The sequence below is a fragment of the Convolutriloba macropyga genome, chromosome 11 (genome assembly GCF_964194025.1).
Source record: "Convolutriloba macropyga chromosome 11, txConMacr16.3, whole genome shotgun sequence".
NCBI lineage: Eukaryota > Metazoa > Xenacoelomorpha > Acoela > Convolutidae > Convolutriloba > Convolutriloba macropyga.
Window position 1 is genome coordinate 34794143 of NC_134478.1, and position 15286 is coordinate 34809428.

Below are 15286 nucleotides of genomic sequence, written 5' to 3' on the forward strand. Positions count from 1 at the left end.
TTTTTTTTTAGAAAAAGACCATTTTTTTGATAATAAAGAACAGAACATATGAAATGAAAGCTCAGGAGTGATAGGTCCAATTGGCTTCCTAAGCAGCTCCAAGCTAATGCATTTAGTTTTTTACTTGAAAGTTTATGATCGTTTTAACTTTTAAAAATAATTGGTTTTTAAATAAATAATGGGTTAATGAACTTTTCCTCCATTCTTTTCTTAATTTGGTCAATTTGCAGCTTAGTGTCAGCAAAGAAGGAATGCTTCGTCATTCTACTGATTTGAAATTTGGTCTCAATTGCGTTTTTAAGCCTGAAGTTTTTGTTTTCTGGCATTGATACTACTAGATTTCAGATTTTTTTGTTTTTAGAAATTTGCCAGTTTTTCACGTTCTCTAGCCACATTATAACATTACTGACAGTTCTCATATCACGTTATTAGCGTTCAAAATGAAACACAATTGAACATATTAAAATCTTTAAAGATATAGATTATCGTTTTAACGGTCTCGACACTTCTTTCTTCAAGAACGTAATTCAATTTTTTAATTTTGTCTTTAACTGTCATTTATACTTGGTCATTTCAGTTGTATGAGATCTCTTGTATAGTGATAGGTTTCACTGGCTTTTTGTCGAACAATAGACAAGCCGACATTCTGATTTTAGTAGATAGCTGATGGCTTTCATGACTTTGAAAACAATCGTTTTCCAAAACTAAAAACAAAAAACATTTTAACTTCGCAAGTTTGTTCTTTCTATTTTTCTTTTTGGTACCGCTCATTAACTACAGTTCAAATATGACATTATGAGTGTCAAGTTAGGTTGTCCAAACGGATTGATGTCCCAAAATCCTTTTTCTTAAAGAATGAGTTATGACCTTACTGACTTCGACAACCGTTTTTCACAAAAAATGTAAATTAATTTGATTTTTGTCATGTTTGACGTTCTTTTTGTAGAGGCAAGAATTATTCTGGATAATTTCAGGTCTCAAAGAGTTCGTTTGGATGATTAAACGACCCTTTTTAAAAATTTCATTTTGTAATTAATGTTTTTCATGACTTTGGATATAATTTTCTTTCGAAAAAAAAATCAAAATTATTACATACTTTTGCCCTTTTCTCTTTTTTGTCTGCTTGTTACCTCGTCTCACTAATAAATGGCAAATACTACATTATCAGTTTTTGAAGAAGGCGCAAACGAATATATTTTGAGGGCCGAAATATTGGTTGACGGTCTTGACAGCGTTTTCTGGCAAGTTTTAATTGAATTTTTGTTTGTTGTTTTTTGTTGTTCTTTTTAGCCTCTTAAAGAAAAAAATAAGGACAGGTCCTTATGCCCTACTATAGAAACACTGGTAATCGTATGCCTGTGGGATATTTTACTTGATTTCAAATGGTTTCAATTACTTTGAAGTTAATTGTTTTAAAAAAAGCGAATTTTTTAACTTTACTGTTTTTGTTCTTTTTTTGTCTAATTGTTACCAAACTTTTTTATGGACTGGTCCATATCTTTCCTGGTGATTTATAAGTTATTTTGTTTAGTTTGAGATTCATCTGACGGTATCTTGACTTTGTTATTGAATTTTGTTTTTTAAAACGGACAAAAAGTTTTTGATGTAATTAATGTTTGTTGTTAATGTGGTTTGACTTTGCTGTTCGTATTGACTCGCTTTCTTCACATCACAGCAATTTAATGCTTCAATTTTTACTGCACTGAGTTATTTGCTTTTGCGGCTATTTTATCGTTCATACACAATTTTTTTGAAAAGTACTTGGGCTTTTTTGGGTTTTTTGTGGTTCCCAAAAAATAATTTTTGTGTTTTCTATCTGTTCCTCATTTGGTAGACAATTATGCCAAAATTGTGGATAGGCGGGGTCGGAACCTTATGTGCCATCGCACATTGCTGAGCCGCCTTGTTCCATTACAACTTTTACACCTGTTTTAGCATCTTTCAGGAAAATTTTTCTAGAAATATTGTTGCGCTGTGGGTATCTGCCAGCAATAGTAGACAGAATGCTGTCGTTTCCATATTTATAGTTCAATGAAAGACTCCATTAGGCTGTGACGTTTTTCATTAACAAGATTTCTTGATTATCTGTAGAAAAGAAAAGGCTATTTCCTCATAAAACCAATGTTCTAAAAATTTCTTCACTTGAGTAAAGTATTTTTTGTGAATTCTTAGACCTAAAACTTCATTGAATTTAACCAACCTTTTTCATCCTACGTTCACTACTTTTGAGTTGTCTGCCTATCTTGTGCTGTAGATCTCCAGGGTTAGATTCAAGTTGGGATGCCAGTCGGCGGATCACCCTCTCCTCATTCTGTTTTATCATCCTGGATAAAATGAATAATGCAAAATCGATCCACATTTTTCCGGATAGCAATTTTTTCTAGCAATCATTTACATTCAAATATTTAAACCTCACAACTATAACCACAGGTTAAACGGTTCATTTTAAACCATTTGAGTCAAATCACGGTATCCTGTGAACTTAGATTATGCGAATAATGTACGGATTAGATTTCCAAATTATATCAACAATGAGTGAAAGAGTTTCCGAATTGAATTTTTTAAAAAAATTCTTTGATCTTAATCTGTCAAGGCTTTTAACAAAAAAACCCAAAGAGCACTTAATATAATAGCACTTATTTGAAGTTTTACTATTGATTTTAGCTAAATATTTGCTTATATAATATGAAAATAGGGTGATTAAAATGAAAGATTATCAGGAACTGTTGTTTTTCACGGTGCATTACGAACAACTATTATTAGTGGGTTTTTAACTATTTTAAACTAGTATACTCCATTTTAAATAATTACTCAGTTTTCTTTACAATTTTTGGCTTCACAAATCATTATCAGTTCGAATACGAGCATGCAATTAGAATCTATCATTAGCTATTCTGAGCTAGATACTTAACTCTTTAAATTTTATAAACTTAATTCCTACTGGGTAATTTCCAAATAGAGAAAGGAGAAAAAAAAATGTATCTTATCTTATAATTGGAAGAAAAAAGTATATAAAAAAAAGGAAAAAAAAACAAGAGAATTATAAAGATTGAAGATTACAATAATAGAGTTTTGTGGAGTTTTGTGCGTAAAGTTTGTGGAGTATTGTGTCACGAGAATTGTGTCTCTTTTAGGTACAGTAAGCATGGGGGTGGGACTCTGCCCATCAACGGAGCTCGAACTCGGAATTTGAAGCTCGCTCGTCAGGATCCCGGAAGAGATGGAGAAACTCGTTGTCCCGCGCCAGACGAGCAGCAATAGTTCGAGGGTAAAAATTCGTGTTGCAATGCGGCTGCCTTGCCATCGGGTGGTTTCAGGATCTGTTGTTCCTCGTTATTGATGTTAAAATTTTGAAAATGAAAACAAAACTTCGTATCGTGCCGAAAAGGAATCCTTCTGCACAGAACTTCACAGGTGGAGTTTATCCATGTGCAGACATTGTCGACTTCAACTGTTTTGTCTGTCCGGCGTCTAAGACATTTGTATCACCACTTTAAGCTTGAAACTTGTTTATACTCATCTTCAGTGTTCAGATGAGCAAAATCAAGAGTTTGAAGGCCGCCGCATCGTAAAAACGTAAGGTTGGCGTCGGGGCCCCACCCCGTCTTAAAACAAACCTGTATATACCAAACTTTTACCAAAATAATGCAATCTTGGAATAATACTGAAAAAGTTCACTAATTTTTGCATGCGGCCTGCTAAGCCCAAGAGAAATTAACTCGTCTTAACGAATTTTTTGATTGAATCATTCATTGATGGGCTTTTGGTCATTTTTCGGGATAATTTTTGCCAAAATTTTGACTTTTGCAAAATTCTTTTTTGTGCAAATTGTGACGTTCTCTTTTAATAGGGGTTAACCAAAGTGATTTTGAGTTGCAGTCTGTTATTGGGAAACAGATTTCGGTTAACTTCTTCCAGTTTTTATTAAACTGTAAAATTGTGACCGATTTTGATGAATTTTTTTAAAAAAATTTGTGTATTCTTTATTTTTGTCATCGGGAACTCTAACTGTCGTAATAAATTATGATAATTCTATTAAGGGTGTTTGTGTCCCTCATTTGACAGAAATTGTAAAATTTCGAGAAAAAAATCCATTTTTTACTGTTTTTCTAAAGGTCTACAATTGGGAGCTAAATTTGTGGCAATTTTTGTAAAGGCTAAGCGAAAGTACTGTAACTTATCTTGGTCTTGTATTCAAAAACGACGAGAGTTTTCAACGTTTTCAAAAAAATTTATTTAATAGAGACTTTCAAATTTTTAAAAAATGCAGTTTTTGAAATTTTTCCTAAGTTCAAAATTCAATTTTCGAAATTTTCTATTTTGCTCAAAAAACCTTACACATTGTTCCATAGACTAATTGCAGTCATTTTGAGCACAATTGGAAAAAAATGAATTATTTTGTTCAAAATCCTCCCATTGATTCGCAGAGGTCAGATAGAGAAAATTTGAAAATTTTGTCACTAAAAAGAGCTAAAAGACGCAATTGAATTTTTTTTTGAGATGTATTAATTTTAAAGGTTTCATTAATTTGCAAAAGAGTCACTTAGGGCGTGTATGTTGAGCTTGCACAACATCATGCCCCTCTCAAAGATGGAGAATTATTTGCAAGCCTTCAAATGATGCTGTTATCCTGTAGACAAAAGATTTGTGAAAATTTTGTAAAATATGTACGAGAATCTGATTAATCAACATGAAGGGCGCTACCATCTTGTTTCCCCATATTTGCTCTTCAACAACTAATCAGAATGAGTACCGCGCGAACATGCAAAAGGCACAACAACTGACGTATGCTGAGTTTCAGACTTGTTTTAACTAAGGTATAAAATTTTTGTGAGCTCATACCCGCTTGGACGCTCAGTTCCAGATTTTAGGGCGTCCATTCCAAGACTGGTTTCCGATCATGTCCCAGGATTTGTGAGTTTTTGTCGAGGCTTTTTGCGCTCATATCCAAAATTTTGTGCAATAATGTGCTTATTTTGTGCGATCAATTCTGCAGATGTCTGTATTCACATCCAGTGTTTATAAGTTCATTCTCCTTTTTTTCAAATTCAAACATTTGAGCGGTTATGTTCAGTTTTGTACATTATTGTCCAGGCTTTTGTACGCTTAAGTACAGATTTTTGTGCACACACCATACATTTTGCATTAACGGTCCGCTTACCAAATGAATTCAATTTAAATAGAAATCATTTGGCAAACAAATCGAGAAAGGTGTAATTCTGATTGTTGAAAATAAGTGAAGTGAGAATAAAGAAGTGAGCTGGTTAGAGTAGCTTCAGTTAGGTACTGAAGATGTGCCAAAAATTTAAAATCAGAAGAGCCAGCAAGTCAATTCAATAAAATGGAAAATTTCCAGAAGCGGTCATTTTAGTTGTTTCATTGCAGTTCTGATGGGTGGTGTTGTTTTTGGAACTAAAGAGTAGAAAAGCAATTGAGAGATTGTTTTTAACTTGTTAGTATTATAATATCCACCTGTTTGTACAAACCATCTCTAGCCCAACTCCATGTCGTAATACATACAATTCTGGCTGCAGTTTCAAAATCAACTGCTTGCACCATTTGAGCTCTCTCCGATAGAGATTTCTGTGTAATGAATAAACAATTACTGTCCTCATAAGCATTCGCGCCATACAATTATAAAAAACTTTGGCATTGATTCTACTTAATCTGACGTCCACATACGAGTGTCTAATGGTTTTTTTATTGTTTGGATAAGACAAAAATTGAGCTAAAATGGCCAAGAAACACAGCCATGATTCCATTATTTCAATTAATCGTGAAGAACAAAGTGACATTGTCCACACTTCTTTGGAAAGACTTGGCAAAGCTCAGTCGGTATGAAATTTTTGAATAATTACAGTAGAAATGTTGCGCTGTAGTAGATACTGTGCAATAATTTAATGAAAAAAGATTCAACTGAGGGCAATAGCAGATAACCCCCTGAATCAGCCATGATAACCCCCTGATAACCCCACCCCCAGAATCAGCCAGAAACAAAATCAGCACAAATTTTGTGTGCGTCCTATGTATGCATGTGTGTTGAAAGGGTGTGTATGAGTGTGTGTACGTGTGTATTTTTATGTTTGTGTGAGTGTTGAAAACCTGCTTCACAATTTGTAATAAAAAAAATCTGAACACACAAAGGCATTTGCGAGACTTACGACAATGTATCCAATACAGAAATGAAGACAGCCCTGGTGGCACTTTCCCTCGTGAGTTGCTGCTCTACTTTGAGTAACAGGTCACGTGACCTGGCCTCTAAGTTGCGCTGACTGGTCACTGCTTCCGATTGCAGATTCACATCTGAGGATTTGAGCAAGTTTTCGTTGCTGTATGCTGCAGAACTGTACAGGCCCCGTGACGCAACATCTGAAATAGAGGAAACATTTTATATACGATGACCCCGTAATTGTAAGTAAAATCCATTGTCATGATACATTCTCAAACGTACTTTTGTTAAAAATACAAGCTCTTTGAGAGATCTGCACGAAAAAATATAATAGACGTTGCACCATAAAAAAACGTTCCTACATTTTAAGACCCAAATTTCAACCACAGTTAGTTTGTTAAAAGAGCTAAGCAATCTCGTGGAATTAGAATAGATAATCCTATGACATCAAAATTTGTTTAATGTGTAACAGGCTTTATTAAAAGGGCTTGAATTTTTTTCAATTGATTAAAACTGATTATACGTTTTAGCAAAATTTTTTAAAACAATTTTTCATAAAAAGCAAATATTTAAAAGTTTTTTTATATAACATTTCCGTACCTGAAGAAACTGAATTTCTCAGCAAATTGCTCTCACTTCCAAACCGCTTTTTAGCCCTGGGCGTAAATTTAGCTCTAGGGTATCTAGGGTCAGCCAGATAGCTCATCTCTCCAAACTACAACTCTTTGATAACCTTAACTCCAAATAATATCACAAAAGAACTTGACAATTAATAGAACCGATTTAGTACACGTTTGATATAGATGGTATTGTTGCTTGGTGTAATTGATTCAAAAGCAATTGTTCGCTGAGTACAAGCAAATAAAGTTGTTGTTAATTGTCAAACAAAATTTTATTAAAGTTTTGATACTCTAGATTCGAACTTCAATTAACGGCAGTTGAATTTTGTTCAGAACAAGGACTTTCAAACATAATCTGGCGACTTTTTTGAGAGCGCTTTGTTCGAAAGGTTTGCCAATCCAAACTGTTTGACCAAATTTGTTGTTTATTTGATTAAAATGAACTCTAGAAAACAACAATATCAATGTCTCACAGCGGCGTATGATTCACAATAGTTATGAAACATTATATCTGCATGTCTTAAAAACAGTGACGTCACAACAATTTGGGTTCCTTTTTATATACAATCAGACTATCCGAGTATAAATCGGTTTAATGATTTTAACTTGCACAAACTTTGCACAAACTGATACTTGAATTGGCATAAACTTTGCATCGGAAGTTGAAAGACAAAATCAATGGATCAGTTGTCTGAACTACTTTTTTGAACTACTTAAAAAGGCAACGCAGACCAGATGGCAAAAGATCTTTGCTGAACGAATATTTCAATTTCTGGGAGATAAACTTTTGGGCAAACTATAATCCACTTTGTAGAACTGATGAACGCAAATATGCTCAAATTCATTTTGCTGATATCAGCCCGCAGAGTGTGTACGTTCTGTTGTTGGATTACTAGCCTCTTCTAAAATATTTTTTTCTTTTTTTCATTATCTATAAACAAAGTCAAATGGATTTGATTTCTTGAAAAGCTAATATGTTTGCTTGGCAATTGTATTTTCCTTAAAAAAAATCTATATATTGGTAAAAATTTTCCCTTCCGTTCTTTAAAGAAAACAAACCCCGGTTTCCAAGTTTCTGTCAATTTCGGAAGAAAAATTTTCCGTTATTATAGTTTTTCGTAGGCGCCATTACCATAGTGTTTAATCGTTATCAATATTGAAAATATTTTCCAATATTTAAGAAGATGGCTCGTGTGAGTCATTGCGCAGCACAGTATGTTCCAACATAACTCCCAAGGTTACAAAAACAGGCATTAATTTCAGAGAAACCGTTGAAGTATCCGAAAACAACTTATTAGCATTGGAGAAAATTACTTGTATTATTTGAATTTTAAAATATCCCATCATTTTTGGCAGACAAAAAACGAAAAAACTGTAGCAAATTCTAGAGTGATAGGAGTACTGCAATTCAAAAGACACAGGCACAAATAAACCATTTAAACACATACACAACACATATATTACACAGGCAAAGAATGACACAAATACAAACCCCACCACTAAAGAAAACAATTTCATAATTTTTTTTCTTGCGAATGTTTTTGTGTTTTTGGTTTAATATTAAGAATTTGGCGTGACATTTTGAGGCAATTTTATCAAAAATTGTAAATTTGACAATTAAAATTGAAGTGAAATTCTTTGAAATTATCTCTAAAAACTTTATCAAACTTGATTTTTCATGAGCATAATGGACCAATTGGATTTTTTTCCAAACATTCGCAGATTTACTACCAGCTAGATCTTTTAAAGAAAATCTTTGTTTCTAACATAAAATTGAAACCGTAATTAGTAGAAAATTTTCAGATTTTTTTCAGATTTCTGATGTCTTTGCACTCTGCCTCTACTTGTTTTTAACTTTTTAAGGAACTATTTCTCTCAAGCCAAGTCTCTTTTTTATCTTTCTCCCTTACAAACAATCGCATACCATACACATTGAGCACAAACGCAGTCACGAAAAAACTCCCACACAAGCGCACGCACACACACACTCATAATCAAAAACATACAAAAAATCCGACGCAAAAACATGTTGTTACTTCTCTCTTTTGAGTGTGATTTTTCCCCTTAGATGTCATTGTTCATTTATGTCTTGTGTTTTATCTGGAAAACTAGAATTGGACCTTCATGACGCAGCTGTATCTGTAAATTTGACCCTTGAACTTGAAAGAGTTTTTCTGGAAAAAGTTTTAAAGATGGTTGTCTTTTTGATGTTTCATGAGAATAATGGGATATTTCGTTTTTTTTACAACATCTTCAAAATCTGTTACAAGCAAGATTTACAAAAAAACAATTTTGGGATTAAGCATATTTGAAACAGCCTTCTGTAGCAAATTTATAGTAACTTTTCAAATTTTTTTGTGATATCTGACAGCTTTTACACTCTTCTGCTTGTGTTTAACTTGAAGGTTAATGTTAGAGGCCGTCCTTTTGGGGCATAATTTAGAAGTATTGAACAAAATTTTTAAAATTTACGCTGGGGCATTTTCATTCTTCTCAGTTTTTTTCAAATAAAGAGCTTTTGTTCGTTGTCTAGCTTGGCTATCAGTAAATTCTCTAACTCTCAAAACCGTCCCTGTTTCACTATAATGGAGGAAGTTAGATTGAACGATCTGCTTTGACGACATAAGATATACAAATAAATCAATTAAGATGAGAAATCTGTCTTTTTTTCAATAATGATATTTTTTGATTTTTTTTACTTCTCCGCAGTTCTGAAACTACAAAAATGGTTATTTCTGAAGAATTGTACAGAGTTTTTGGAGAACTTTAAAAACGCCTTCAGAAATAAGAAAACAATATTTTTTGCTTTTGTTTTACAGTTTCAACTTGATTTTTCCGCTGTTTTGAGAGCTCTGAAGTGCCTGAAATCTTCCATTTTCCAAAAAATCATTTTTTTGTAAAGTAAATTTGGGTGCTGCAATAGCTTTGAACCAGTAACAAATGGCGAAACAGAGAAAAATTTTTGAAACAAAATTGTCTTGGAAAAAAATCAAAATAAAATATAATTGACTTTTCGTCGAAAGTTTTGATCTAATAGTTGAAATGAATAAATTTTAGATTTGAAACTGCGACAAATTACTCGCGGCTTTTAATCAAACTAATTTTTCTACACATTTATCCGTTTATTTTAATCTTAAATTTCAAAGCGATGTGTAAACAAAAAAAGAAAACTCTTTTAAAGAAAGAAGTCAGCCTCACATATATATTTACCGATTTTGAAAAAACGTAGGACCAATGGATATTTAAAAATTTATTGTAAAATACTGAAAGAACTCATTTGCAGGTAAAATAGTGAAAGAACTCATTTGCAAGCTCCAATGATTTTTGAAAAGTTATTTGGAAATCAAATTTAAAGCAAAAGACACTTTAAATTGATCTCTCATGATGCGTTTATCTGCTTAACTATCCTCGGTTGTTGGCCTCTGATAGTAATGCTTAAACCTGAAAAAAACAGCCCATAGAACTTAGACACAAAAATCCAAAACTCTTGTCCTTTTTCAATGAAACTTTCTATCAGTCGATTGGACAGCAAGCATTCATTGAAAAGATGTCAGATTGATTTCTCATCTCAACCTTGCAGCCTTGTAATAGTATAAATCGGTAAATTCATTAGGAGTTGTTTGACCCTAAGCAAATTTTGCTGCCCTACGGGGAGTCTTGGAAAAAAACTTACAAATTGGTGAAATAAAATTTCCTTTTTTTTGTCAGTAGATTTCACTTGAAATCTACATGCTATTTCAGATGGAAAATTCAAATCGTAGCTTTGTAAGTACTTTTAATATTTTTGTTTATTTAAATTTTTACAATGACAATCAAAGTCAAATTTAACAAGGAGGCTCGGTAATGTGCGTTCGCACATTAAGTTCCGACCCAGCTCATCTACATTTTTCACTTAATTGTCTACCAAATGAGGAAGAGATAACAAAAATTAACATATCAACATATCGTTCAACAAACTATTAAAAGAATAAAACAATCTACTCTAGAAGGTCTACGAGACCTGTGGCTACCATTATATGACTACCAGAAAAGACGGCAATAAAAATCAAATAGTTACAAACATTAATAACGACCAAAACTCCTTGTCCATTTTTTAAAAACCACTAATAACCAAATCAATAGGGCATCAGATAAAATTCATAAGATTAACTGGTACTTTTTGGAACAAAATATGAGACTTTTCCTCAATGCGACTTGGCAACAAGTCGACTAGAAATGAGCAAAAGCGGCAAAAGTTTATTAAAACCTTGTTTTTTTTAAAAAAGAGTTATTAAATTCGAACTGATTAGAAACATTAGGCATCAAATTAAATCATTGAGAGAGTCTTTTATACCTCAAAAGAGAGCGACTGAGGCCTTTCATTATCCAGGATATGTCATACGACTACAAAAAGTACGACAAATACGGGCAAAATTTGCACGAAAAATTATGCACGAAAACGATGTCCACCCAATCATTTAAATAATAAGGTGATCACTAAAAACAATAAAAATCTTCGTTTGCATTTTTTGCAGGTACCAACATTTGACCCCCATTATTGTGATACTGTGCAAAGAAAAGAAAAAACTACAAAAAAGGGGCAAATTTGCAAAAGTCACGAAAACTGGTTTTTTGAAAACTGGTTGTTCCAAGAAGAAAGACCATTTGAAGAAAATAAAACCAACCGTTATGAAGAGCAAATTGTATTTCAGAAGATAAATGATGTGAATTGAATATAGAGATGCTTAGCTGCAATTTAACAGAAATAAAATTGGCAGATCTCAAAAATCTCTTTTTTTATTGAAAAAAATATTTTCAAAATTTACAGCCAACAAAAGCTTTTGACTAAAAGAGTAGACAGTTTGTCTTGCAACTATTCGGAAAACTAATTGCGACTTTTATTAATGAGACTAAATCATAAGACTATAAAATAACATTAAATACAAACTGAACTAATAAGTTTCAAAAACAACTTTACGCAACCACAGTTTTGAAGACATTGAATTTATAAGATAATAACCGCGAGAATTTAAAATCTTCATTTGCGTGTCCTTCAATCATCATAACATCTTTTTGTATAACGACTATCACAAAATGACAACAAAAAGAACCACAAAAACTGAAAAGTATCTAAACTTCACAAAATTCTTCTGAAGCAAATTGTCTAAGCACTGAAGACATCATTTAAAAAGTTTAAACAACAGAAAAATTATTGTTTGATTCAAGAAAACATTTAAAAAAATAATAAATAAAGATGCTAATTTACGAAAAGGATACAACATTGTAAAGTACGAAAAAAAAACACAAACCAGAACAAAAAGGGATAATTTGAAGAATACTATTACTTTTTTTAGAATTTTAATTCCAACGTCAAAACAACCAATAGTTATTTAACGATATCTGTTATTTAAATTCAATTTTCTATCTGTAGATGGCCACTGAGACCTTAAATTACACAATGTTTGGTATACGACAACAAAATTTAACAACAAATAAAGGGCAAAAATAAAATCTCTACCAATTTCTGCAAGAGAACGGTGTCGCAGCCCTTCAAAACATATGTTATAAAAACAAAAATTATTTTTCAATTTCAAATGCTGTAAAGCTTTTTTCAGTTAGATTGGTAAATAATGTGGCAATTAACAAAAGAAACAAAAACAACAGCAAAAATGGGCAATTATGCACAAAAATCAGAAAATTTTTGTATAAAAACTCGTAGTACCACAAGCAAGAAAACCTTCTGTTAAAACAATCGGCCACAAAATTAGTTTTTATTCTATAAGGAGGGAGGGTTGACCCGTACTTTTTGAGAATTCTAAGGGTCCATGATTTTATCGAACCTTTCCCTGATTTTTTCGGGCGCCCAGCAAACCGACCAAGTGTTCCACGTATTTGCAATTTAGACCAATTGTTGAGTGGAATTCTCCAAATATTGAAAAAAAATGCATTTTGTATAATCATCAAGTTAAATCTGCAAAAAACGGCAAAGTTTTAATTCCAGAAGACTTTCATACGGCGCCTAATTTCAACTAGCGCTCTTTTAGAGATTAAGTAGTCCGTGTTAGGGTTTCTAGGTCACTAAGTCTGGCAAACTTAAACAAAGTGGACCAAAAAGCATATTTTGTGCCATTTTTGATGAAAAAAGTTTGAATTTTGAAAATGTTATCAAAAATTTTAGCCAAAAAAACTTCAATCAAACAATTCAGTAACGCTCCTTTATCTCTAACGTTAACAACAACACTCTGCCGTTAAAAATTTTAACTTATTTTGAATTATATTAGCGAAATTGTGCCAAATTTTAGCAAAAATTACTGAAAATGTGAACAAAAACAGTCGAATGTTCACAATACTTTAAACCTCGATAACTCCCTGTAATACACGAAAAACGAAAAAAATCTTTTTAATTCCGTATTCTACGCTGGACGGGCTTTTTAATGATACCACTCACAATTCTCTACGATGAATATATCGGTCGGCCAAAATTGACTGAACAAAAAAACTCAGTTGAGTATATAGTTCCTCCCTCCCCACTAAAGTGGGGGTCGGAACAATGACAAATTTCTGTTAGTTAAATTAAATTATCCTTGTTGTGAACTCTACTTGCGTTTTCTGGCTCATATGTTTCCAAAGCCGGTAATTACAATTAAGGTAATCATTGCTATTCTTATTGTTTTTAACAAAGGATAATTAAGGATACGTGCATTAAGATTGGTTGAGAGACTGACTTAGATTTTAGAATGCAAAATTGTACTATTTGTACTATAATTTGTACCTCGAATATTTTTGTTCAGGCTGAACAGAACTTACATTTTCAAGTCATGATGAACTGTTTGGAAAGTTTTGAGATGAAATATGGGCAACATCAAGAGCTAGATCTTTTTTTAAACTGCTTGTATTAAAAGGTATCAAATCATTGACTTAAAAATATGCAAATAAATTTAAGCCAGCGTCATAAAATGAAATAAAATAGGGAAAAACAACGGATTATAAAGTTCAAGTTGTTTTGCGTTGATTAGACACCGACCTTTGTATAGTTTTCGGTTTGAGAAATTCATTTTCTCAATTCAACTGCCTCAAAAAGATTTAGCACACAAGATGAGATTCCTTATCTGAATTATGAGAAAGTAAGCAAAAATAGCAATTTGATATTAACAGATGAGACCTGATTCACAATCTAAGATGATGATTTTGATTTAAGGGATGAAGTCAGTGCATGTGGCGGAAATTTTGATCTTCTCAGCTAAGCTTGGTTGGTTCTGAAGTAGGTTTATTTTAACAAAATACAAAAATATATGTCAATTGCGTTGTGAAATTATTTTGGTGATTTAATTATACATTTCGTAGATCAGACAACATTATATTTTGAGTTTTGTTCAGATCGCGAGTTAATTTCATTGAACTTTTACAAAACTTTTTTCCCCTGATACTTTGAGGCAGAAATCGCCGACTAATCTCAAGTCTATATCCAATCTTATCAGCTTCCCAACGCTTGTCCAAACGTCCATGTTATATGACCAGACAGGTTCATTTCGTACAAAAATTTAAAATTTTCTCTTTGTTAAAACTAAATGACAACTATTACCGCGAACATCTCACTTTTTCATATACTGATTTTCAGTTTAAATTGATTGAGTAATGATCAATAAAATGCTCAGGGTCTCTTTTTTTAAGTCTCACATACATATCTAACAATTTCATGTTTTCGTAAAACTAACAAGGAGGTTCGGTAATGTGCGTTCGCACATAAAGTTCCGAGACCACTCATCCACATTTTTGGCATAAATGTCTACCAAACGAACAACTAGAAAAGCCCAAAAATTCAAGTATTTTTCAAAAAAATGTGTATGAATAAAGATTGCCTCCAACGCAAATAGCTCAGTGGAATAAAAGATGCTGTATCACATTCATGAGATTGGTCATTATAAACAAAGCAAGTCAAGACGAACAAGAAAGTCAAACAACAATAACAAAAAACATTAATTACATCCAACAATTTATGTCCACTTTAAAAAAAACTTTCTGACAAGTTCAAAATAGCGTTGGATACGGGTGAAACTAAACAAAATAACTTGTATTTTGCTAGAAAAGATATGGGACCACTCAATGAACAGGTTCGGTAACAATTAGACAAAAAAGAACAAAAAACAATTAATTTCGAAGTTAGGAAAACCATTATATGGAAATTGAAAACATCTAAGATGTTTATCATCACACGCCTCTAAAGAGGGCACTAAGACCTGTCAAAAATCAATTTTTTAAGCGGTTACATGAACAACAAAAAGAGACAACAAAAAGAAATTCAATTAAAACTTGCGAGAAACGCTGTCGAAGCCGTATAGCCATATTTGGCCCCTCAAAATATGTTCAATTGAGCCTTCCTAGAACGCCAAAAATGTGGTATCGGCCTTCTCAATAAAGAGAATAGATAACAAGTGAAGAGAAAAAGAGAAAAAGGGCAAATTAAATTGGCACTTGTCTTTTTTCGGAAATTATTTTCTTCAAAGTCATGAAGGTTAAT

General features: G+C 32.5%; 1 protein-coding gene across 1 annotated transcript in view; it reads right to left on the reverse strand.

Moving 5' to 3' along the window:
* The window catches only part of LOC142349112 (uncharacterized), a 42671-nt gene extending 35662 nt beyond the window's left edge, over positions 1-7009 (reverse strand). The window contains exons 1-3 of the mRNA XM_075400523.1: positions 6770-7009; positions 6162-6369; positions 2201-2324 (exon numbers count right to left, since the gene is read on the reverse strand). Coding sequence (XP_075256638.1) covers positions 2201-2324; positions 6162-6369; positions 6770-6875 — 438 coding nt within the window. The 5' untranslated portion in view covers positions 6876-7009. The remainder of the gene's footprint in view (positions 1-2200; positions 2325-6161; positions 6370-6769) is intronic.
* Positions 7010-15286: the final 8277 nt, after the last annotated feature.